General features: G+C 47.4%; 1 protein-coding gene across 1 annotated transcript in view; it reads right to left on the bottom strand.

Moving 5' to 3' along the window:
* The window catches only part of kcnc4 (potassium voltage-gated channel, Shaw-related subfamily, member 4), a 109,813-nt gene that overhangs the window by 18,296 nt on the left and 66,541 nt on the right, over positions 1 to 24,976 (bottom strand). Inside the window, exons 2-3 of the mRNA XM_084333841.1 lie at positions 11,945 to 12,881; positions 11,291 to 11,482 (exon numbers count right to left, since the gene is read on the bottom strand). Coding sequence (XP_084189967.1) covers positions 11,291 to 11,482; positions 11,945 to 12,881 — 1,129 coding nt within the window. The remainder of the gene's footprint in view (positions 1 to 11,290; positions 11,483 to 11,944; positions 12,882 to 24,976) is intronic.

Here is a 24,976-nt window from a genome sequence, read left to right as displayed (position 1 = left end):
GGTGTAGATCCGTCCTTGGACGAGCACTTCGGCTGCTCGGACCTTTCCGTCGGCACCGGTGATCACTTTGCTTACGCGGCCAGCCGGCCACATAGCTCGGGGTAGTGACTGGTCGATAATCATGACGACTGTTCCTTCTGTCAAATTGTCTCTCTCTTTCACCCATTTCTGGCGGGTCTGTAGAGACGGTAGATAGTGGAGTAGGAAGCTGTTCCAAAACTTGTCAGCCAATACTTGACTGTACCTCCACATTCTTCGGCCGTTCGCTTCTTCAGGCCTGTACATTGTCTGTGGTAGCGCGGGGTCCAGCCGCTCCATCAAGAGTGTGTTGGGGGTGACTGGGTCGACATCTGCTACATCACTTGAGACGTAACCGAGGGGCTTTGAGTTCAATACTCCCTCGATCTCCGTGAGGACTGTCATTAGGACTTCTTCCGCCACGGTCTGGGCCCCAAGCACGGCGTACAGGGCTGTCTTTATTGAACGTACTTCTCGTTCCCAAGTTCCACCGAAGTGAGGTGCGTTCGGGGGATTAAACTGGAAGTCAATCTGGGATGGAGCGAGGTGGGTCTTAAGTTCTGGGCCCATAGCTTGGAAGCTCTCTCTCAGCTCTCTTTCTCCGCCTTTGAAGTTTGTCCCGTGATCAGACAATAATATAGACGGTTTGCCTTTCCGCGATGTGAATCTTCGGAAGGCCATAAGGAATGAGTCTGTGCTCATGGTTGGAAGGAGTTCTATATGCATCGCTCGGGTGGTCATGCATTTGAATACAATACCCCACCGCTTCTCGGTTCCTCTTCCTTTCTTTATATACAGCGGGCCGAAACAGTCCATACCGGTGGAGTGAAAAGGCTTGTCGCCGAGTCGGAGGCGACAGGGAGGTAGGTCAGCCATCCGGGGTATACTGGGCTGCGCTCGCCACTTAAGACAGTCTAGACAGGTTCGCTGGAAGCGCCGCACTGCTTCTCTCCCTTGCAGTATCCAATAACGACGTCTGATCTCCGCGAAGACTCTCTCTGCCCCGGCGTGATGCACATCCTCGTCGTATTTCTTTATGATCAGCTCTGTGACCTTGTGTCGGCTGTTTAAGACTATCGGGTACTTGACGTCATCCGGTAAGTCTGGAGCTCTCCGCAGACGACCACCCACTCTGATGAGACCATGGGCGTCGCTCTCGGGGGCTAGGTGGAGCAGTCTGCTGTCTGATGGGACGGGCTTTGCTCCCTGTAGACAGTCTAGGCTCATCGGGGAACAAGTCTCTCTGGGCTCGTTGTAGTAGAAGAAGTTCTGCTTCTTCGTAGTCAGCTGCTGTAATGTCAGTAGTGAGCTGAACCTCTGGGTGGTGCCACAGGAATGTCTTTAGCTGCGCACTCTCTAGGGTGAGGCAATCGTCTATGTTGGGGTCTGTGGAGACGAGTGTGTTCAATCCACAGAACATAGATTTCTTGTTTTCGGCCTCCTCTTTACTCGCTTCCCGTGGGGTGGGTGTAGGCCACTCTTCTTCCGGGAGCTTGAGGAACTCTGGCCCGTCACTGTATAGGTTGTGACGGGTGAGGTCATCCAGGGACATTCCCCGGGTGATGACGTCAGCTGGGTTGTGTTTTGTGTCCACATACCTCCAGCTTGCTACTTCTGTTAAATCTTGAATCTCTGTGACTCTGACTCCCACAAAGACCTTGTATCTGCACGAATCAGACCGGATCCATGTGAGTACTGTCGTGGAGTCTGACCACAAGATTGTTCTTTGCACCGGAATGGTGAGTTCACGTTGGATTAACGTGGCGAGTTGCGCTCCTGCTAGGGCTGCGCAGAGCTCTAGACGCGGGATAGATTGTTGCTTTCGTGGGGCTATTCTTGAGCAAGCCAGGATGAAAGCAGTATGTATTTCTCCTCCCTCCTCTCGGGCACGCAAGTAGGCCACCGAACCGTAGGCTACTTCGGAGGCGTCGCTGAAGACGTGCAGGTCCATCTGGCACGTCTCCGGCCTCACTGTGGGTGGGAAGTAGCTGCGGCGTATGTTGACACCTGGGAGTGAGCTGAGTTCCGTCTCCCACTCTCTCCATGTGGATGCAAGGTGTTCGGGTATGGGGTCGTCCCAGCCCTGGTCCTTGTCCCATAACGCTCTTACAATCATCTTTGCCCTGGTGGTGTAAGGTAGAATACATCCCAACGGGTCATATTGTCTGGCGAGTGTTCTGTATACACTCCGTCTGGTGGTCGGTAGTGCAGTCGACCTTCCCTGCTCCTTGGTCAGGGGTGTGTGTTTATAATGGAGCGAGTCTGTTTTGAAGCGCCAGACTAGTCCTAATGTCATTTCTTGGGCTTCTCCTGGGATGGTCGCCATCCAGGTCTCGCTGCTTGCTGCCTTGTCCTCGGGGGAGAGGCTGCGCAATACTTGCGGGTCGCTGCTGGCCCACTGCCTGAGATCAAAGCCGCCTTTGATCAGGGAGGCGCGGAGCTTGAGTAGAAGGGCCTCGGCTTCTTCTGGCGTCGAGATGCTTTGCAGACAGTTGTCCACGTAGAAACTATTTCCTACACTTTGTCGGACCTCTTCATCAGCTGCTGGGTCCTCTGCGACGTGTTTTTGCAGTGCAAACGTAGCACAGCATGGGCTGCATGTGGTTCCGAAAGGGAGGACTTCCCATTGATAGATGGCTGGTTGCTCATCCCCGATCCTCTCTCTCCATAGGAACCGCAGCAGGGGCTTGTCCTCCTCCACTAGTCTCACCTGCAGGAACATCCCTTTGATGTCGCCGCTGATGGCCACCTTGTCTTGGCGGAAACGTAGTAACACGCCTAGTAGAGAGGGGCCGAGTGTTGGGCCGGGCAAGAGCTCTTTATTCAGATTTTGTGATCCGATCTGGTAGCTGCAGTTGAACACAATACGATCCTTGCCGTTGTGGTGGACTTTGTGGTGCGGCACGTACCATGATTCGGTCGTCTGATCGGCCTCTTTAATGTCAATTTTCTTTATGTGTCCCGCTGTGATTAGCTTGTTAATCTCAGCGCGGTACACCGTCTCTTGAGCGGGGTCTCTGGCTAGGCGCCGCTCTGTGTTCAATAGATACCGCTCCGTCGCTTCTTTTGGGGTGTGGAAGCTAGGCATACCCTCTCGCCTCAGGAGTGGAGTTGCGTATCTCATCACTCCGTTGACTTTGACTCTCTTTGTCCCCTGCTCGAGGAGGGCTATAGCGTAAATGTCTTCCTTGGAACGAATGTCTTTCTTTTCGTTCTTAAAGGGCATTGTCTCTAGTGTCCATAGCCTCTCGACATGCTGTAGGAGGGTGGTGTCTTCTTCTGTCACTCTGGAGTGGAGGCAGTTAGTGGCTGCTGTTCGGTTAAGAGACTTAGCGAGGGGGCCTTGTAATGTCCATCCTAGGCGGGTCTTGACTGCTGCAGGACAGCCTCTGGGCCCTGTGTGGACCCGGTCAATCGGGACGATGAGGTCTGCATGGTCGGAGCCTATCAGCAGGGTCGGGGTGGCACCGTCTATGAGCGGTATAGGTAGTTGACGCAGGTGCACATATTTATCCATCAGCTTGGCGATGGGGTAGGTGTACTGCGACAGGCCTATTTCTTGGCTGGTGAAAGCGTTAGTAATCCTATACCGTCTCTCTGGCTGCCCGCTTGCTGCGATAGTGAAGGAGACATTCTCGCCCTTTATCGTCTTTAGATCTCTTCTTATTGTCCGAATCGTCATCTGGTTTTTGCTCCCCCGCAGCCCCAGCTGGGCCGCAGCGGACGCGAGGAGAAGGGTCTTCTCTGACCCGTCGTCAAGGACGGCGTAAGTGTCCATGACCTTATCTTGGTAACTCAGTGTTACGCGGACCACCTTTAAGAGCACCCGGGCGCCCCCGCTGCTGGCGGGGTCAATGTACATAACACTTGCCTTTGTGCTGCTTGAGGGTGCAGGCTTTCTTCTGTTACTGTCGTGTCGGACATCTAGGTGGGCTCCGTCACACCGATTACACCTCTTCTTTAAGCGGCAATCGGCTGCCATGTGACTGCGCGCACATCGGTAACAGCGTCGGTTGGACTTTATCCATTGACTCACCTCGTCGGCGGTCATCTTCTTGAACGTGTCACATTGTGACAACCAGTGTTCCTTTTCGCAGTACGGGCACACCATCTTCCACTTCTCTTTCATCGAGGGGGTACTGTGGTTCTTGCTGCTCGGTACTGATTCTGATTGGTGCATGACGGTCACCAATCTTCGGCCATCGTTTGCTCTCCTAGGTCCCTCTCTGGAGCTTGGGGTGCTCCGCATGAACGTATCCAACCGTAGGCTGTTGACTTCTCTCGCCAGGAAGTCGGCTAGGTCTAGGAGGGATGGCTCGGGACCGTTAGGATCACGGTGGTCTCTTTGCCGCCTGAAGCGCTCTTGTCGGGCGGGCGGAAGCTTCTCTAAAATCCTCTCGACATTAGAGTTTGCGTACAGTTCGTGCATACCCTTTTCTCTTTGCGCCCCCAGCATCCCTACCAGGGATTGTACCTTGATAGACAGGTCATCTAGTGAGCGATTGTCTGTGGCTGGGGGTAGGCGGTCAATATGCCTTATCTCTTGTATTACGTAGTCCCATATGCGTCCATATCTTTGGTCGAGTGCTGCTAGAGCCGCTGTGTATGGGGTAGTAGAGGTGGCATAGGCCAGCGCTATATTGTGCGCTCGGGGCACCTTGAGGTGCTTCAGTAGGATAGCATACTTGTACGGTTCATCAGCTACATCGGACATCATTGTCTCTAAGCACATTCGTAGCTCCGTGTACTGTGCTCTGTTCTCGTGGGTGAAGTCCGGAAACGTCGGTGTGCCAATGTATGATGCCATGGATGGCTGGCACATCGGTGAGCGTTGGAAGAGAGGCCTCCTAGGCGAGTCTCCTCTTACGCCTCTTGGTGGGCTGGTACCTGCTGGGTACCATGGCCCGCGTATCCAGGTGCTGTTCCTCGGGGCTGGTCGTGCGTCAAGCTCACCCGTGAATTGGGTCAGGGGTCTGTAGCGCAGAGCCGCGGGGGTAGAACCTGGGCTGTACTGGACCTCCTGGTCCTGTGGAGTACTGTGCTGCTGTCGGGCTTGACTCTCCTCCTGTCCCTCTTCTTCTTCCTCTGGCAGGTCTTCTAGATCCTGTAGTCGTCTATTTAGCCTCTCCGCGGTGTAGACCGTTTCTTCCTTGTAGCTGGGTCTCACTTGGACCGGTCGGGGAAGGGGTTCGTTCGGAGGGGGGTATAGGCTCTCTCTGGTGGTCGGGCTCAGGGTCGCTTGATCGGGTAGGGGAGGGTGCCCTTGACCCTTGTCTTGACGAGGCCCTGGAACCCCATGCGGAGGGAGGGGGTGTTGCCCTGGTGATCAGCTGCTCCATTATCTGCGCTTGTAATCGGTCGCGCTCGGCTTCGCGCTTGGTGAGAGCGAGGTCGCGCTCTGCTTCTCTTTGGGCACCGGCAGCGGCGCGCTGGGCTTCGGCGGCGGCGCGCTGGGCTTCGGCCCGGTCCCTTACCATATTCTCTTCCGTCTGAAGGCGTCTAATCTCTAGACGTATACGATCTTCGTCGCTCCGTTGCTGCGCCTGAAGGCGTTCTCTTTCCATGGAAGAATGTTCGCGCTCACTAAGCGTCTGTGCTTGGAGTCGATCGCGCTCTGTTGAGGCTGCTAGGCTGGCGAGGAATGCCTGTGCCAGCATCTTGTCCGCCTCGCTGGGGGAAGACGCTGGTTGAGGTGATCCGCTCCTGGCAGTACTCGTTGGAGATCTGTTCTCCTGTGGCGAGTCCTGGAGATCCATCTCCGGGGTGCTCTCCTCTTCTTGTAGCGGGTAGAGTTCCATCCCTGGAGGGCTGTCTTTATCCTGGAGCTCTCCGGGGACTACTTCTTCGGTCTTGGCGGGGGGTAAAGTCATGTCGGGTCCCTCCTGGTCCCTACCGTGAGCTTGGTCAGTTACGTTAGAACCCACTAGGGCCTCTATTGGCGGGGTAGCCTGGTCGATAGGGTCGGACATAATTTTACTATTTACTTTTTCCGCGTTTACCGTCTGTAGAAAGCTAGGTAGTATATTGGCAACGTAATCCTCTAAGTACTGAGGAGTCTGCCGTCTACGCTGCGGGCGATCTACTTTAGGAGAACCGTTTTGTGGAGTGTTCATCATAGGCCATGTCAATATTAATACCACTATATTAATATTACACTAGTTACCCTCCGGCTCGAAGGACCAATTGTAACTGAGGGGTACAATTCCCTGACTGTATTGATAAGTATGGTATCATTAAACCACTACCGCTTTATGTACTTTAATTACTGGCCATACAGTACATGATATATAAATATGATGAACACTTCCCACAATGAATCGGTTCCACACAAAGTGGTAATTAAGTATTTATTGCAGCAAAAGGTACATAATATACTTCTCTATTTTACTTTGGATGCGCTTATAAGGCAAAGGAATGTGCGTAGGCAAATCAATAATGAATGTCCATTCTCTGGTTACGCAGGAGGTAATTATACAACCTGAATCTTAGGGAATTATATCTATGGTACACTAGTAATATATAGCGGGAGATACTGGAAGGGTCCCCCCGGTTGTAAGCCAGCAGGGGTAGAGGATCTGTCGGTAGTAGAGAGTCTGGTCAACGATGACTAAGGAGACTCCAAGTACAGGAGACGGTGCAATAGTCTCTTGATCCACAGACGAATACAGCTCTTCTCCGTAGACTGTAGCTCCACAGTGAAGAAAGCTAGCCGGCCTCAGGCTCTCTGAGGCGCAGACTCGACGTGGCTCCTCACAGGGTAAATCCCACACGTGTAGGCGTCGGCGATTCTCCGCTCCATAAATCACAGGACCAAAACAAATATAATCCAGCCGCAAAGGGCTATGTAGTCGTCGGGTAGATTAATCCAGTGTACATGTCCACACGGTTCTCGTCTAGGTCTCCTCGGGTGAAAGCGCCATGAAAGCAGCCCAGCCTGGATAAGCACTCTAGCTGGTACGAGGAAGCGTTGGTGATGCTGGTCACTGTAGAACTTTAGCCGCACGATACACTATACACAAATAGACTATTACTGATTTAATAGAAATATGTCGCACTCGACGGTATAGCGCCAAACTCTGACAATTCAGTTATTAATTCGCACGCGGTCTCAATGCTCTATTTGGGGCCAAACAGGCCATACTTCACCGCACGGAGTATCGTGGGTGAGGCTTCAACTTATTGGGTAACTCTACTTCTGTATTCACCTGCGCCATATTTATATGCACGGCGAACAATCTAGTGCCAACCTCATTTCTGTCTCGTATTCCTGGGCAAGGCCGGGCATGTACAGACATGTCTTGACGGTGGCTTTGAACCTGACTCTGGAGGCACGGCCCTGGCGCCTGTGGACCGCTGTCCAATAGGAGAACGAAATATTATGGTCTGCACTAGGCTAAAGGGATATTCCGTGTATATGTACAAGGAATATACAAGGGATATCAAACGATATACAAATACTATGCAATATATATCAATCAATAAATATATATATTCGGTTTAATCTGATCCTTTGTAACACTTCTTGTAAAAAAAATTTAAAATATGTTATAATCGCATCGCAAATCGCAATCGCAATATCTGTCAGAATAATCGCAATTAGATTATTTCCCAAAATCGTGCAGCCCTAACCCCTAATATCACGGGGTCAAGAGCAAAACCCAACCCCGTGGCAAGGCCGTAGCAGCGGAGCGCGAAGGAGGACCCAGACCCAGAAGCGACTGGACCCCCCCGGAAAAAGGGGGCCTGGAGAGGCCAATGACGCCACAGCATCAAGACCTCACCAGGCGGTCACTAGTGACACCGCCCCCCACATCGCCAGCGTATTCGGACAGGGCCCATCCAAGAGCAGGCCCTTCCCCCCTATAGCACGCCGCCTAGCTCACTGATCCTGGTATACTCAGGCAGTCACCCATCCAAGTACAACCCAGGTCTGAACCTATACCGCTTCCGAAATCGAACGAGATCGGGCGTGTTCAGGTTGACATGGCTGTAAGCTCAAAGCACTCAAGAGGCTACACCCACAGCGGGAGCAGGCAGCGCACCGGGGAGACGACCCCCAGAAGAGGTCGATCCCTCAATCCAGGCAACAGGCACTTGACCTGAGCCTGGAGCACTGCGGACTAGACAGGCACCAAAGGGGTCTGCTGAAACAGCACCCCGGGCGGAAGGGGCGTATGCTGGCATTGTTGTGCACCATGTCACAGCCTCCACAAACCCCCCCCCGACTCTCTAGAGGGGTCGAGGCAGAGAAGGCTGACACAATTGGCAGACGTCATGAAACGGCCTAACCCGAGAGTTGACTCTGCTCCAACACACAAGGGAACCAACCACCCCCTTGGTTCAAACATGAGGTGGTTGTTCCTATAACCCCTCAAGAAAAAACTCCAAAACACAACTGCGGGTATACACTGGCTATACCGCAGTACAAGTGTTTCAGTTTTCAAAAAGGGGTTATCCCAGGCCTACGGGTCGACGAAACAATTTCGGACCGGGCCCGGCGGACCGGGACGTACACAGGGATGCCAGAGGAGTTCCATAAGAATCACCTCAACAGCCCCCTCCCAGCCATGCTTAAGCAGGAGAAGAGAGGGGCGAAAAGAATGGAGAAGGACCAGGCCCCCTTAGCGCAGCGCAAGGTACAACACAACATGGACCAAGCAACAGTGAGGGGTAATACGTAGTAACCATGGACATCTCCATAACGTAAAACCCTGCAATACCCGGGCCGACCCGACATTTCCCCCCCCCCGAAAAAAGCACAAGGGTACCAGAACAGCAGATCTGCGTCCCCGGCGCAACTGACCTTGACCGGCGCAACCAGAATCAGTCCTGTGCCCTAATCACGCCGACATCCCCAACACTAGGAGGGGGGTAGGTACGCGTGTCGATCCAAAACATTATAGAGGGCGCCACCCAGACGGTCCCTTTCGTACCGCGCTTGGTGGCCCACCCAAAGGGCATGAGACCCCTCTACCTATGCTTTGATCTATTCCGTTAACATCCCCCAGATATGAACGAGAATTCGTCGAGACAAACCTAGTAAACTGGCGCTCAGAAGAGACAAACTCCATCCCAGTTGCCCCATAAAAACGCTGTTTCAATGATGAGCAACCAAGGCGCCAAGCCCATGCGTGATCCCTATCAGAAGCACCCAGGGCCAGCACTATGTACACGTCGAGACCCAAAACACTCAATGGATAGTCTAACAAGACACCAGATACCGTTCCTCCAAGCCGCCTGGGAGAACAACAAGAAGCCGCTTTTTATTTTTTATTTTCTACAGAAAAGAAAAAAATACGGACATGGGTCCCATGCGACGCGGCTGAGGGAAAACACCACCCCGTCAACCATACTTCATAAGAGGGGACGGGGAGCGACGTACCCCTATGACGGGGGGAAACCCATGACTCAACAGACCTTTAAGGCGAGGAGTCAGGGAACTCCCTAAACAATACCCCGTCCACCTACTCCAAAAAGGAGAGGACGGGGAACCCCCAGAGAGACTTCCCACGTGAGCAATAGATTGAAAAGACATATTGCAACATTGAGCTATGTAACAATTGGATTAGGACTCTCTGAGGAGGAGGCTCTGAAAGTCTGAGGAGGCTCCCTCACTGAGGAGGCTCTGAACTCCCAGAGGAGAAGACTCTGAAACACCCTGAGGAGGAGGCTCTGACCCAATACACACACTACCAGTAGGGAGCAGAGCAGAAGAACAAACGTCTCTACTGCGTTGCATCACCCACCAAGCTCAATACACATAAAACAGAGCAGAACTTCTTTTTAAGTTCTACTCACCTTGACAATCTGAGGAGGAGGTTCTGAAACTCTGAGGAGGCTCCCTCACTGGGAGGGAGGGTCTGAACTCACAGGAGGCTCTGAAACTCCCTGAGGAGGAGGCTCTAAACTCCCTGAGGAGGAGGCTCTGAAACTCCCTGTAACAGAGGTCCATAACATATGCGGCACGGTGGTGTAGTGGTTAACACTGTCGCCTCACAGCAAGAAGGTCCAGGGTTTGATTCCCGCTTGGGGACCAGGTTTCCATGATGCCAGGTACCCAGGTGGGGTATCTCCCAGGCCTTTCTGTGTGGAGTTTGCATGTTCTCCCCGTGCTCGCAAGGGTTTCCCCCCCGATAAGATAAACCCAATGGAAAAACATGCACAACAACAGATCGCTAACGCTGTGGCGTCCTTGACGAAGACGGACAGGAGCACTTGGATTGGTCCCCTGGCGCGGCTCACGTTGACGCCTGTCTGCTCCCGGCTGCCCTTGGGGGGGAAGGACGACGGGATGGGTTAATCGCAGAGACGAATCGCATCGGAGATTCTAAAGAGACAATGCATGCGTGTGTGTTCCGGTGTGTGTGCTAAAAACTAACCGCTGTGTGTACCGCTAAAAACATTGAGTGTCGTTGCATGCCGAATAAAGACCTCTGCAACAGGTCCTGCATTAATTTTTTTTGAATTATTAATTCATTTTTTTTTAACATGGAGCCTGAATAACCCACGGAAGTCTTACCAATAGAAACGCGCCCAGTGATGTACTCTATGGCGGGGGAATTTCCGTGGTCCACCGCCCAATATGGCGTGGGACCAGGAACCCCCCCCCCCCCCCTACCCTGTAATGGCGCTGATCCAGCAACGTGACAGGAAGCCTGAAGGACAGGGGGTTTTAACCCCTGACCAATCAGAAAAAGGGGAGGAAGGTTTTACCAGTTCACCCCTTTATGACCCCTCACCCCTGATACGATGTAATGACAAAGTAGAGCCATGACACCAGTCATAGCATGCTACATGAAGCGTTTAACAGCTTCACATAGACTCATGTGCGAAACCTGCTATCTGAATTTTACAAAGAAAAACACAGACCCAGAGAGGGCCCCTTTAAGAGCCCCGGTACCAGAGCTTACACATGTGACTTCTGTAGGCCAACACAGTTACCACACTATAGAAGGTTAACCCTTTCACTACCACACTACAGAAGGTTAATGCTTTCACTACTACACTACAGAAGGTTAACCTTTACCACACTATAAAGGGTTAACCCTTTCACTACCACACTGCAGAAGGTTAACGCTTACAGCACCACACTACAGAATGTTAACCTTCTATTGTGTGGTATTGAAAGGGTTATGTCAGGAAAAGCAATTTGTCTATGTATTTATAGGTGTGTGTGTGTGCGTGTGCGTGTGCGTGTGCGTGTGTGTGTGTGTGTGTGTGTGTGTGTGTGTGTGTGTGTGTGTGTGAGAGAGAGAGAGAGAGAGAGACCTACCGGTATGGATGGTGGGCTCTCCAGGACAAGAGAAGTCTCCGGAGGTTAGCAGGAAACAGGTGGCCTCTTTCTTGGTCTTATCACGTGTGATGCGGTTGCGCTGCCATCTTTCTCTGGGGGACAGCGGCTGGGTCAGGCTGCAGCCCTCCTCCTCTGAAAGGGCCACATTGGCGTCCCCATTCTGCTTGGAGTCTGAGGAGGATGACAAGAACATAGGCCAATGTAAATGCCAAAGCTTTTACTCACCCCCCCCCCCCCCCCCCAGGGCTCCAAATTGCATGAAAACACAATTTTTCTATGATGAAATTCAATTGGACAGCGACCCTGAAGGGAGTAATTGGATCACTGTCGCTGTCTTTATGACTCGGTTAGGCTCCTCTATCAGGAAAGCAATGAGGCGTCTTAGAAGCTGCACGGTTAGAAACACAGAGCTTGTGTTGTTTCTGCATCTAGAGCGGCAACTCAAATCAGGATGTTTAGGCTTTCAGAGCAAAGCTAGTGAAGGGTCACTAAAAACTTAATTTTTTTTAAAGCAGAATGCATTTGGAATCTTAGCACATGAATCTGAAGACATTTTGTGAACTAGTGACATAAATAAAATCACCCATATTTTGTATGTATATATAGGGAAATAGAAGACAATGGCGTTCTGACCTGAGCGGTTCCTGTTAGCGTTCTCCTCTGCAGCCAGTGGGCAGGTGTCACTTTGGGTGCTGTCTCTGTGAGAGTTTGTGTCCGACTTCGCATATGAGGCTGAGTCAGTGGGTGCGTCTGGGTTGGGGTTGTGCTTCTTCTTCTTCTTAGGTAGTTTCTGTTTGGCCATGGCCAGAGAGTAGTACATCCCAAAGTTATTGACGATGACCGGCACGGGCATAGCGATGGTCAGCACCCCGGCCAGTGCGCACAGTGCCCCCACCATCATCCCCAGCCAGGTCTGGGGGTACATGTCCCCATAGCCCAGTGTTGTCATGGTGACCACCGCCCACCAGAAGCTGATGGGGATGTTCTTGAAGTGTGTGTGGTTGGAGCCCGTGGGGTCATTGGGTTGCGCTCCGATGCGCTCCGCATAGTAGATCATGGTGGCGAAAATGAGTACGCCCAGAGCCAGGAAGATGATGAGCAGGAGGAACTCGTTGACGCTGGCCCTCAGTGTGTGGCCCAGCACGCGTAGGCCCACAAAGTGCCGCGTCAGCTTGAAGATCCGGAGGATCCGCACAAAGCGCACCACGCGGAGGAAGCCCAGCACGTTGTTGGCGGCTTTGGAGGACAGACCCCTCAGTCCCATCTCCAAGTAAAACGGCAGGATGGCCACGAAGTCAATGATGTTCAGCATGTTCCTGACGAAGTACAGTTTGTCCGGGCAGCAGATGACTCGCACCAGGAACTCAAAGGTGAACCACACCACACAGACGCCCTCCACGTGGGTGAGAATGGGCTTAGTTTGGAATTCCTCTGTATACTCCAGCTCAGTGGTATTGCCCACCACCACCATCTCCGTCCGGTTGACCAGCTCATTGAAGGCCTCATGGGTCTCGAGGCAGAAGGTGGTGATGGATACCAGGATGAAGAAGAGAGAGGCGAACGCCACACCCTGGAGGAGGAAGACAAAGCAGCCCATTCAGAATACAAGAAAGACAGCGAGTGGGTACAGAAAACAAGGTAACACATGGCAGGCTTCTCCTCGCTCCATTGTGTCCACTTACAAGACACGATTAGCTGTTGGGGAAGAATCCACTGTTATGATTGGCCATCATCACTTTTGTTTTTCGAGATTAGTGACTGAAACTATATTGTTTTTCAATTGAGCAAGCAATTTGCCATTTCTAGAAAGCCATTTCAAATCAATTACAGCTCCGAGCACACAGATTGAATCATGCTGTGAGACAAAATGTGGTTCTAGTCATTTTCACCATCACAAGCCTTGACATTAACAGACAGCAGAGGGAAGCAGACACGGCACTGGTCTGACGCAAATACAAAGTCTATCACTCATACAATACAAGTCTTTATTGTGAAACAAAAGGACAAGCCTAACTTGGATTTGGTTTTACATTGATAATAACACCCCCCATAACACCATAACACCACCCTGTCCTCTGCCCTCCATGTATGTGTGACTGCAAAGAGTATTGGGCCATAATCAACCATATCCATAGTAGCATTATGTGGGGGATGGGAAGAGAAGAGACGAGTAGGCAAGAGAGGTGCCCATGACAACCACTAACAGAGATAACCTAGGTCATAGGTTTCCCAATGTTGGGGTTAGGACTCCACGTGAGGTCCTCTAAAGTCCGAATTTGGATACCTAATAATAATAATAATAATAATAATAATAATAATAATAATAATAATAATAATAATAATAATAATAATAATAATAATAATAATAATAATAATAATAATAATAATAATAATAATAATAATAATGAAAATGAAAATAATAATAATGAAAATAATAATAATGAAAATAATAATAATAAAACTACTTTTAGTGATGTTTGCACTGTATTGAAGCCACTAGAAGATATTTTGTTGACCAGCTTGACACCCTTCCCCATGAGAAATAACTAAGACATTCTTAACCCTATACCCCTGACACTAGAAGACTACATGGAAACACACTTTTCATGGATTTAAAATGTTGGGGTGAAAGACATGTTACTAAACAAGGTTGGAACCCCCTCGTGTAAGTAGGTGGTATAGGTAGGTACTAGGTAGGTGGTATAGGTATGTAGGTGGTATAGGTAGGTAGGTGGTATAGGTAGGTAGGTGAGAGGTAATAACAGCATGAAGCAGCAGGAGGGTGTCTCCATGCATCACATGACAGAGATGGAAGATACACAATGCATAGTCACGTTGAATCAAGCCTGTAAAAAAAATAAACAGACGATTTGACGATTCATGGCAGGTGTCTCTTGCTATTGAAAGATGTGGCCAGCGTTCATCTGATCCAAGACAATGGCTACATCCGCCTGTGTTTCTGTTACCATTGTGCGCTAACTAATAGATGATCCATCATTAGTGTTTACAATAGCCTGGACAGATTGAATTGCCTCTCCAACCCTACTGATCTCCCAGCTGGATAATTATGTAGCTGTGTCATGCAAGCACTTATCGGTCATTTTCCTCTGTCAGGCCTCCCACAAGTCAATCAACTCTGGTGTTTGTTTGGGTCTGTGATGTCTAGCTTTTACCAATGAAGAATAAGAGATGGACAATACACTAGATCTATAGTGAATATAGATGTATATAGATACAGTAAAAATTAGGGACTGGCTCTGTACAGTTATTCTCCAACAATAATGCTTTTCACTTTCACAAGTCGACAACTGGTATAAGCCAAATCCAAGGCATAGCCAGAAATTGATATTGTCGAAGAATTGGTGTAGCAATTCCTAATTTGCAACGACTCACTTCCTGGTTTGAAGCAAGGAAACTATAAAAGAAGGAGGTGGGTCATTACATCACTGTGTAGCACGTGAACACACATTGGTGCCAAGTGTGGAAATTTCACTTCGGCCAACATTGAGTTGAATGGGATGTCATTTAAACAGGTTATTACCTTGGAAGTCAGAATCATCAGTAATTTGTTGCATTGTTAACTAGCTAATGTTTGATATATTGGTTGGTGTATATTTCCTCAGATAGCTTGTATATTTTGAATTTTACAGGCTTCAATAGAACAAGTCATAGAATGCTGGTATTCTGACGTGCTGACCCTTCCTTCTTTTATAGTTTCCTTGGTTTGAAGATGCCAGCACACATTTGCCACTCTCTCCAGGAGGAATAGCTTTGGTGTGTTTTTTTGGCTGCAAGGTTTTAGGTTATTAGATCCTTTTATTGCTTTCATTTGGCAATTTTATTGCCTCCATATGATGGTTATTCAGATGTTTTGTGTCAAACGTTCTTTTCACGGCTCCGCTACTTCCCAACTAGTCCTCACTGAAAACTCAATGTACGTCATTCACAAAACTGCTTAAATAGCAATCAACTGCTTGAATTTCAGGAATGTCAATTTCAATATTCTAAATAATATTATTTTCTCAATTTGATGTCAAAACTAGCCAAATCGTTAGCCTAGTTTACCCTTGTTGTTTGTAAATCGTCAAAAAGGTGAACCACGTCATCAGTTTGCACCCAAAATATAACAGATATCCCTTTTAAAAAAGATCCACTGAATGACATTCCAGGTTTAAAATGTCAATATGTTTCTAAGACCCTAAACATGGCAAATATGTTGCTCAATCACATAAACCTCCTCTACCTTTACTGGCATAAGCAATTGTACGATTCATTCCATTCATTTCACAGAGTCCCGTATGAGTCGGCATATATTTTCCCAGAGCTGGTGAAGGAAGTAGCTAGGACGTTCCATGTCTCCGTTCCTACCTGTCTCTGCTAGCCCTCCCCCTGCCTCAGTTCCCTTCACTCCTTCACTCTATTTCCACTGGATTACTCCGGCGACCATCCTAGCGAGGCTCTGGCAGGGGTGATCGGACTTTACACTGTCGGGCATCAATCATCAATCATCATCAATCATCAATCATCCATCATCAATCATCCATCATCAATCACAGTCAGTCTGATCTATTACTGTGGTTACTTTCTCCAAGCCCTCCGACCTTTCGGCACATTATAGCTCTTGGGTCTGAAGGGGGAAACCAATGTGACAGCAAACAGAAAGAAATATGAGCACAGGAGCCCTGGCCATGGTTACATTTTAAATCCAACTAGCAATTCTACTAGAAACTCCATAACCATGCACACAATGCACATGTGCCACGTGGGTATTGATAATAAATATATCGATAAATAATTGATAGTGTTTTGCAGCCTCTGCAAAACACGTGGACATCACTGCCTCTACAAAACATGCTCGTATTGTGTCATTCAATATACCCAATCATTAATCAATAAATCCGCCCTGACACATGATTTTATCTCTGATGACTGCTCTGACCTGATATGTCTGACGTAAACCTGGCATAAAAAGGGTGATTCTTTTTCCATCATCCATCATCTCCACCAGGTTACAAATACATTGCAAAAACGTGCACTCATAGCCACAGTGGTGGTATTGCTGTTCTCTACAAGGACTCTACCAGTACTGACCGGTCCTGAGCCCGAGTCCTTTGAGTGCCTTGCTTTAAATGCTATCCACCTAACTCCCTGATGGTTGTCCTTGGTCTACCGTCCACCAAAATCCAACTCTTCCTTCATCTCAGAATAATTTTTATTTCCTGACGTCTGTTTGCCCCACTCCCTCCAATATTGTGATGACCTACAGTACATCTCCCCCAAACCCAAGTTTCAAGTTTCAAGTTTCTTTATTAGTTGTCATACAAAAATACAGAATACTTTTATATGAAATGCTCTTTTGTGTTCTGCTCCTGAGAGTGTGCTAGATAAAAAATAAAATAGATAAGTATAAAATAGAAGTCAAAAGTACGTAACAAGTTGAAGGAATCTATGTTTTTTAATGTGTATATAATGTATTGGTGGGTGACAGCATCTACTCAGACGGATCTATAGATCTTAAAAGTAGCCGGCAGTCAGTGTGTGTTGCAGCAGACTAACAGCAGCAGAGGAGGAGGGGAGGGAGGGAATATACCATATCATCGCTAGCTTTGGCTAACAGGGAATGGTGGTTGGCCACGACGAGGCCCAGGACCATTGGACTGTCGTGACAGAAGATACGGTGTAGAAGAATGAATTAAGACTGTTCAAGGACAATACAGAATGGGTTACATCGGGTACAGAGGCTATGTTTATGAATATAAACATGAGGATCTAAGGAAAGAGATCACGTTGCAGTGTCGTTTCTTATGACTAACGGATGTACTAACAGGGGATGATACAAACACAACGCAGGACAGGGAGAGTCACAAAGGAGATGACGAGATGAGATTGGCTGATTACCGAAGAATCCTACAAAGTGTAAACAAAAGTGTTCAAACTAAAGTGTTCAATATACATATATACAATATACAATAGAGTAGAAAGAAATGAGTAACTGAGTTACAATACAATATACAGTACAATGCAGAACCCTCTACTGTATGTCTGCAGACTTCCTGATTCACCATGACTCACTGAATCTAATGCAGCACGTACAGTAAATGGCCCTAGCCACAGCCATACACTGGATCTCGAGATGTTTCTACCTGTGACGGATACGTCTGTGCACCGCACCCGCACATGTTAAAGGCCAACCTCCAGCTTAAACCCTACTGATCAATTATGGGTAGTTTACATCATTGGTATATAATTTCATTATTTATTTTTTGCAATTTGACACCGGAAATGCCACTCTGAAAGAGTTAAAAAGGTCCACGCACGAATAACATGCACGCGCGAATCAAAAAAGCGTATCAAACGCCGACGTCACAACAGGACACAGGTGCATATTAATGAGCCGAATCTAATGTTGCTTTTCCACTAAAATAAAGTACTCAGTTTGTCTCCGTGTGGGGAGGCGGGGCTGCTGGTGATCAGCATGAGAGCTCCAGAAATGTCACGTGAAAAACTGCAGACCACTGATTGGTCAGAAGAGAGACGCGTCACTGTCTGGAGAGTCTGAACGAAAACAGAACGCCGCCATCTTTAATGTCTCGCGTAGGATGTCTTATGTATGTTTGCAGCACGAAACAAGTGCAATAAAAAAGGATACAGTCACTGTGTATTCTGCCTCATTTATTGATGAAACAAAACCGACATCAACACAATTTGCCACAGAGCGGAGAGTTTAGTCTGACAAAAAGATCGCTGATTAGTTACGCTTGTTGTTGGGGTTAGGGACGAGTGGTAACGTTAGTTAGCCTAATGCTAACGTTAGCAGATAGACACGAGAGGCTAGGTAACGTTAAAGCTTGTAGAATAGACACAATGAGGTAACGTTAGCGTTAGCATAATAGACACAACGAGAGTCTGGTTAATGTTGTTATTGATTGAATGAAAACTGTGTTTTACTCTGGCTTGCCAAGCTCATCATAGCCCCTTTCGTGACTGATGCACCGAGTGAATCCACAGTCACTTGCTCCTTAATAGGAAACCAACCTAGATTTACCATGAAGGACTGGTTCTGGCCGAACCGTTCGTTATACAAGTATCACAGAGACATTTCAAATGTACTCACAGTTGCACGAGGGTTTCGGACAGATATACGGGATGGTTTGAAAGCTCTGCGTTGCTAATAAACATTTTAAATATTTTTTATAAACTGCTCAAAACGGCATTATTTCCGGCGTTGGCTGCCTGGTGTGATCACAGCGCATGCGCATCATGCACCCAACGCCGGAAATAATGCTCCGCCTCCTTGCTACTGCCTGTGACTCACAGAGCCCCCTGGTGACCAACACCTGTTGTGACGACATTACACGCGCACGTTATGAACCATTGATTAAAATATGCACGTGCGTGGTGATTGTGTTGGGCAGACAAAATGTTTTGATAAAAACGCTAAAACTGGGTCAATTTCAATACTTTTTTTTCCAATTCTTCATGAAAGTCACTGTTGGCCTAGTCCACATTGTTTATTGAACAAAAATACAACGTGGAGGTTGACCTTTAACCGTATTGTTTGTACACGTTTACATTTGATTGATTGATTGAATAGTTTATTGGTTTAGAATGGAAAAATCACACATATACATTGGATCACAATATGAAAACAGGTATACATTTTCTCCATTTACCAATAGGATTTCATAAAAAACACAATAAAGCCATAGGCTTGTTTCCATTGTGGTCCTTCATCATTGGTGTCAGTGGATTTATGTACTGGTGTGTGGACGTGGGTGTTTGTAGTGTCTGTATGTCAGGATGTGTGGTATAAAAACAAAAAAATACATACAATAATATTCCATTTTATAGACAATAAAAGAATAAAAAAGGAACAACACATATTTAAAACCCTTTTTTCACTACTCCCAGCTTCTGCTACTTATGATCCACCTCTTTATAGCTAATTTAAAAGTGGAGAAGGGGCTTATGGTCTTCAACTCCATTGGTAGGCTATTCCATTGTACTGCTGCTGAATATAGGAATGCGTTTTGGCCAATTTTCCTATTGCATCTCACTGGGACGATGTCTGTAGGGCTCCCCCTGGTGGCGTGTCCGTGTACATCCCTTACCATGTTAAAATATCCACTGAGGTACTGAGGGACAGTATTCCCGAGTATCCTATGTGTTATGTTGAGTTTTATTTGAGAGACCCTCTCCTCAACCCTGAGCCATTTGAGGCTGTTAAAATGTGTCTGTGTAAGGTGAGTCCTGGGATGGAGTTTTAAAATCATTCTAACTAATTTGTTCTGAGCTGTCTGTAGCCTACCTTTCAGTGCTACTGTGATGCCAGTGTACCAGGAGGAGCATGCATAGTCATAATGACATTGGATCAGTGCCCCTGCCAGGACTTCCATTGCTGACCTGTTAATATAGGTGGACACTCTACCGAGAAATTTTATTCTCTGATTGATCTTTGTGACCACCTTTTGTGCCATGCTCACCCCTGATAAGGTGTTGTCCAAAATACATCCTAAGTATGTGACTTCCTCCTTTGCTGTTAACTCGATATCTCCTACCACTACCTTGAACCCAGGAGACCTCTTAAGTCGTATGGCCGAGCCAAAAAGGATAGCTTCGGTTTTACCCAGGTGTAGGGATAACCTGTTTTCGACCAGCCAATGACTGATCTTGACAAGCTCTAGACTGAGTGACCTCTCTACTTCTCTTTTGTCCTGATGGGAGACCATGAGTGCAGCATCGTCCGCAAATAAAAACAGTTTACAATCACATGCAGTTTTCATGTCATTGATATATAAAAGAAATAAAAGTGGTCCTAAAATACTTCCTTGCGGCACCCCGCACGTCTGTTGGAGTGAGGAGGATATGGTCCCATTCATTTCCACTACTTGTTTCCTGCCTCTCAGATAAGACTCCATCCACCTTAAGGATATACTGTTAAAACCCATAGCCTTCAGTTTATATAAAAGTATGTCGTGGTTAACAGTGTCGAAGGCTTTTTGTAAGTCTATTAAAACCATCCCACAGAATTGACCTTTGTCCACCTCTGTTCTAATTTGGTCTGTCAGATATAATAAACATGTGTCTGTGGAATATGATGTTCTAAATCCAGACTGGAGCTCGTACAACAGGTTGTTTGTAGAGAGGTATTCGTTTATTTGATCATTAATGATCCTTTCTATGACTTTGGATATTGCACTAAGAATCGACACAGGCCTATAGTTCCCTGGGTCTAATTTATTGCCTTTTTTGTAAAGCGGAATGACTCTGGCTTGTTTGAGATCATAGGGAAACTGTCCTTGACCGATAGATAGATTTACAATGTGTGTTAAGCCGGAGGTGATGGACTCTGCTGCATCCCTAAGAAATCTAGCAGGTATCTTGTCCTGTCCTGTTGCCTTGTTAGGATTGAGCGCCCTCAGTTTTTTCAAAACTGTGTCCTCAGTCACACTCGCAAAGGAGAAGGAATCTGTCTGGATACCTTTCTGTTTGTAGTACTCCCCTACCTGTTTTTCCCCATACATGTCAGTTGTACTTGGCAGTCTCTTAACTAGGGTATTCGCTATGGTGTTAAAAAACGTATTTAGACAATTAGCTATGTTCTTATTGCCTGTAATCACTGTGCCTCCTATGTCTAGAATCATATTTTTAGCTTTTGTCCTGAGCTTGTTTCCATACCCTGTTTGCTTTAAGCACTTCCATAATTTTTGTGGATTTGATTTATTCGATAATTTTGTCATTAAAATATTCAGCCTTGGCTTTCTTGATCATTCCCGTGACCTCATTTCTTTTCTTCTTGAACTCCTCATAATCCTGTTCAACCCTGTTTTTACTGAATTTCGAAAATGTGTCATGTCTGGACTTTATAGCTGCCAGGATCTCTGGGTTCATCCAGGGCTCTTGTCTGATTTTCGTTCTCATTGTTTTTTCTGGTGCACTTTCATTAATTGCCGTCAGAAACAAAGATTTAAAATGACCCCAGGCTTTATCTACGTTCATACTATGATATACTGGTGTCCAATCCATGGAATTGAGTCTGCTTTTTAGAGCTTCGCTGTTGTAATTTTTCATTGACCTTATCTTGACAGTGTTGTGGTGGCCAATAGCTGCCTTCACCATCTTTCGTGTACAGAATGTAATTGAGTGATCACTGATTCATGATACACATACACAATTTCTATTTCACATAATGACACACAACACATAGACTTGCATACTGATATCATATCCATTCTTTATTATTTGACTTACATGGTTAAGTGCATGCATGTTGTTCATTGTTTGTTTTCTCCAACTCTGCAGCCAGCCATCCCCACTCTGGGCAAACAGAGCAGCTGTGACTGATCGGCCCTAAATGGCCGGATGGGGGGGGGGGTGGACCAAACCATGTTGCGGGAGATGCCGGGGGGGGTTTATTGTATTGTAATTTAGTTTCCTTATATGTATTTCCTTATTAATTAAGATTATTAGTTGTGCAGTTTGGTAGTTGTGTTGTGTGTTTATTGTTAGATTAATTAGAAGTGTAAGATATTATTTAGTAAAATATTAATTATCAATTAGCCCACTTAGATTAGATGTATCTGGCCAGGGCCTATATATAGTTTTGAGTTCTTAGTTGTCATTGTCTTCCGTTCTGTTCAGGTCTGGTTTTGTCCTGCTGTATTATTTGGACCATTTATGTTATATTTAAATTATGTTTTTGCATGGGTAAATAAAACCCTTATTCTTTGGCTGTTTTTGAAATGGGTAAAATAAAACCCTTATTTTTTGGCAAAACCACTGTGTCCTCCTTGTCTGGCTGCTTGGTCCCTTACACTACCTCTGATCTTAACATTCTAGAGCTCTGATCATGAGGCTGAAATTGTGTCACTGGCAATCCCATCCCCCTACCTCCTCCTGAGAGGGTCATAAAGTACTGTATCCTATGCAATTTGGACCCCTCCATTATGTCTACCACTCCCAATGGATTGTAGCTCTCTGTCCCCTGATCAAATCAAGCTGTACAATGACCACCACCCTTAATACTTTGATTGCCCAACCCGAGTTTTCTCGGGTTTACCCCCCGCGGGTTGAATGCCCACTCACGAGAATTCTCGTATTTTCTCATTTTTTTTAAGCGATCTGAAATCATATCAGTCTACCGTTGGAAATCAAACCACTCCAGGCGCTCAGATGTGAAAAAAGCACCCCCTATCGTCTCCCAGATGGTAATTCAAAAGAGGGCCTAAGCATAACCAGTTCGAAACAAGGCGGACATTAATAAAACTTTCAATCAATCAATCCAATAACACACGCTCACTTAAAACAGCGCACTTCCGAGCTGCTTCTATAGAAAGTAGGTTATAAACAAATGTCTTCTACTAGGTTAAAAAAAGAATTGCCTCCTATAGGGAGGCAAATTCTCTTATTTTTTTTAACCTACTAGGTTCAAAAAATAGATTTGCCTCCTATATGAGGGCAATTATATAAAGATGTAAGCACTGTCTATCTGTAATAAAATGTTCAATCAATCAATCAATCCCATAACACACGCTCACTTCATTCTTAGATGGAATGCCTTGAAACAGCGCTGCTTCTACACACGGAGGCAACGTCTCTTTTTTGGAACAACTTTTTCTGCGGATGGTTTTACATTTACATTTACATTTAGTCATTTAGCTGACGCTTTTATCCAAAGCGACTTACAAGTTCTCTACGACAAGTCATCAGGAAGGGTACAACTCTATCAGCTGAGTAACAATGTTCATCAAAGTGTTGCGTGTTACAGTGTAGTTAGTTTATTGTTTATTAGGACAAGTGCATGACAGTAAGGTTAGTTAGGGTTAGAGTTTTTTTTTTAAATATATATATATATTATTATTTCAGATAATGGTTGAAGAAGTGCGTCTTAAGTCGACGGCGGAAGATTGGACGGGTTTCGGCAGTCCTAACTGGGGTGGGTAGTTCATTCCACCATGGTGGAGCAAGGACTGAGAATAGGCGGCATCTCTTTGATGACCCTCCCGGGGCTTGGATAGGAGTAGGTCTGAGGCGGCCAGAAGATGCAGAGCGTAGGGGTCTTGAGGGTGTGTAGTTAGAGACCATTGACCGGAGGTAGGCGGGAGCGGTTCCCTTTGCCACACGGTATGCCAGGTCGAGAGCCTTGAAGCGGATACGTGAGGCAATGGGGAGCCAGTGCAGGTCCCTAAGAAGTGGGGTGACATGGGCCGACTTCGGTAGGTTTGAGATCAGGCGGGCCGCTGCGTTCTGAATGAGTTGAAGAGGCTTGGTGGCAGTGGCCGGGAGGCCAGCGAGCAGTGCGTTGCAGTAGTCGAGGCAGGAGATGACTGTTGATTGGACGAGGAGTTGGGTGGCTTCTTTTGTCAGGAAGGGGCGGATCCTTCTGACGTTGCTCAGGAGGAATCTGCAGGTTCTGGTTGTCGCTGCGATGTGAGCAGAGAAGTTCAACTGGTCGTCGAGGACAACACCAAGGGGACACGGTCACAGCTGCATTCTCGACTGTGATGGAAAGGTCGGTCAGGGGGGAGGATTTAGCTGGCAGGTGGAGAAATTCTGTTTTGCTTAGGTTCAGTTTGAGGTGGTTGGTCGTCATCCAGGCGGAGATGTCGGACAGACAGGCCGAGATCCGCTCAGAGACGTGGATATCTGAGGGAGGGAAGGAGAGGAAGAGTTGAGTATCATCGGCATAACAATGATATGAGAAGCCATGAGACGTGATAATGTTACCCAGTGATTTAGTGTAGAGGGAGAAGAGAAGGGGACTTGGACCGAGCCCTGGGGGACACCCGTCCGCAGGGGGCGGGTGGCCGACAGGGTCCCTCTCCATGACACTTTGTAGGAGCGGTCATTGAGGTATGATGTCAGCCATGTCAGCGCAAAGCCAGCCACTCCCATTCCTGCGAGGGCCGCGAGGAGGATCTGATGGTTGACTGTGTCAAAGGCTGCAGATAGATCTAGAAGAATCAGGACAGAGGAGAGGCCTTTCGCTTTTGCTAAGTGAAGTGCCTCTGTGACCGCAATGATGGCCGTTTCTGTGGAGTGGCCAGTCCGGAAGCCAGACTGATTAGGGTCTAGGAGGTCATTCTGTAAGAGATAAGCAGTAAGTTGGTTGGATACAGCACATTCAAGTGTTTTAGAAAGGAAGGAGAGAAGAGAGACAGGACGATAGTTGCCTATGACGGTGTGGTTCAGGGTTGGTTTTTTTATGAGGGCCGTGACTCTGGCTTGTTTTAGGGAGGTGGGGACCACCCCCGAGTTGAGTGAGGAGTTGATGGTTGCAGTTAGGAATGGGAGGATGTTCGGTGCTATGGTCTGGAGGAGTGGGGAGGGTAGCTGGTCCAGCTGGCATGTAGTTGGACAGTTCGACGTTACCAGTGTCAGGGTCTCGGCTTCTGTAATGGGAGAGAAAGGTGACAGAGTGAAGGATGAGGTTCTCGATTCAGTATTTGGAATGGGTTGGGAGAAGGCGCTGCGGATGTTCTCCACTTTTTCCTCAAAGAAGATTGCGAAGTCTTCGGCAGAGAAAGATGAGGGAGGAGGGGGTTTTGTCAATAAATCTTCAATTAATGTGTGTTTATTGTATGGCAATAAGGTTGGATGAATGCGCCAGTTGTATAAAAGTCATTACACCATGCGCAGTCGTGGGTTATGAGAATTAGACCAGGT

Source organism: Notolepis coatsorum, assembly GCF_963971535.1.
Source record: "Notolepis coatsorum genome assembly, chromosome: 17".
Lineage (NCBI taxonomy): Eukaryota > Metazoa > Chordata > Actinopteri > Aulopiformes > Paralepididae > Notolepis > Notolepis coatsorum.
This window is presented reverse-complemented; position numbering and strand designations above follow the sequence as displayed.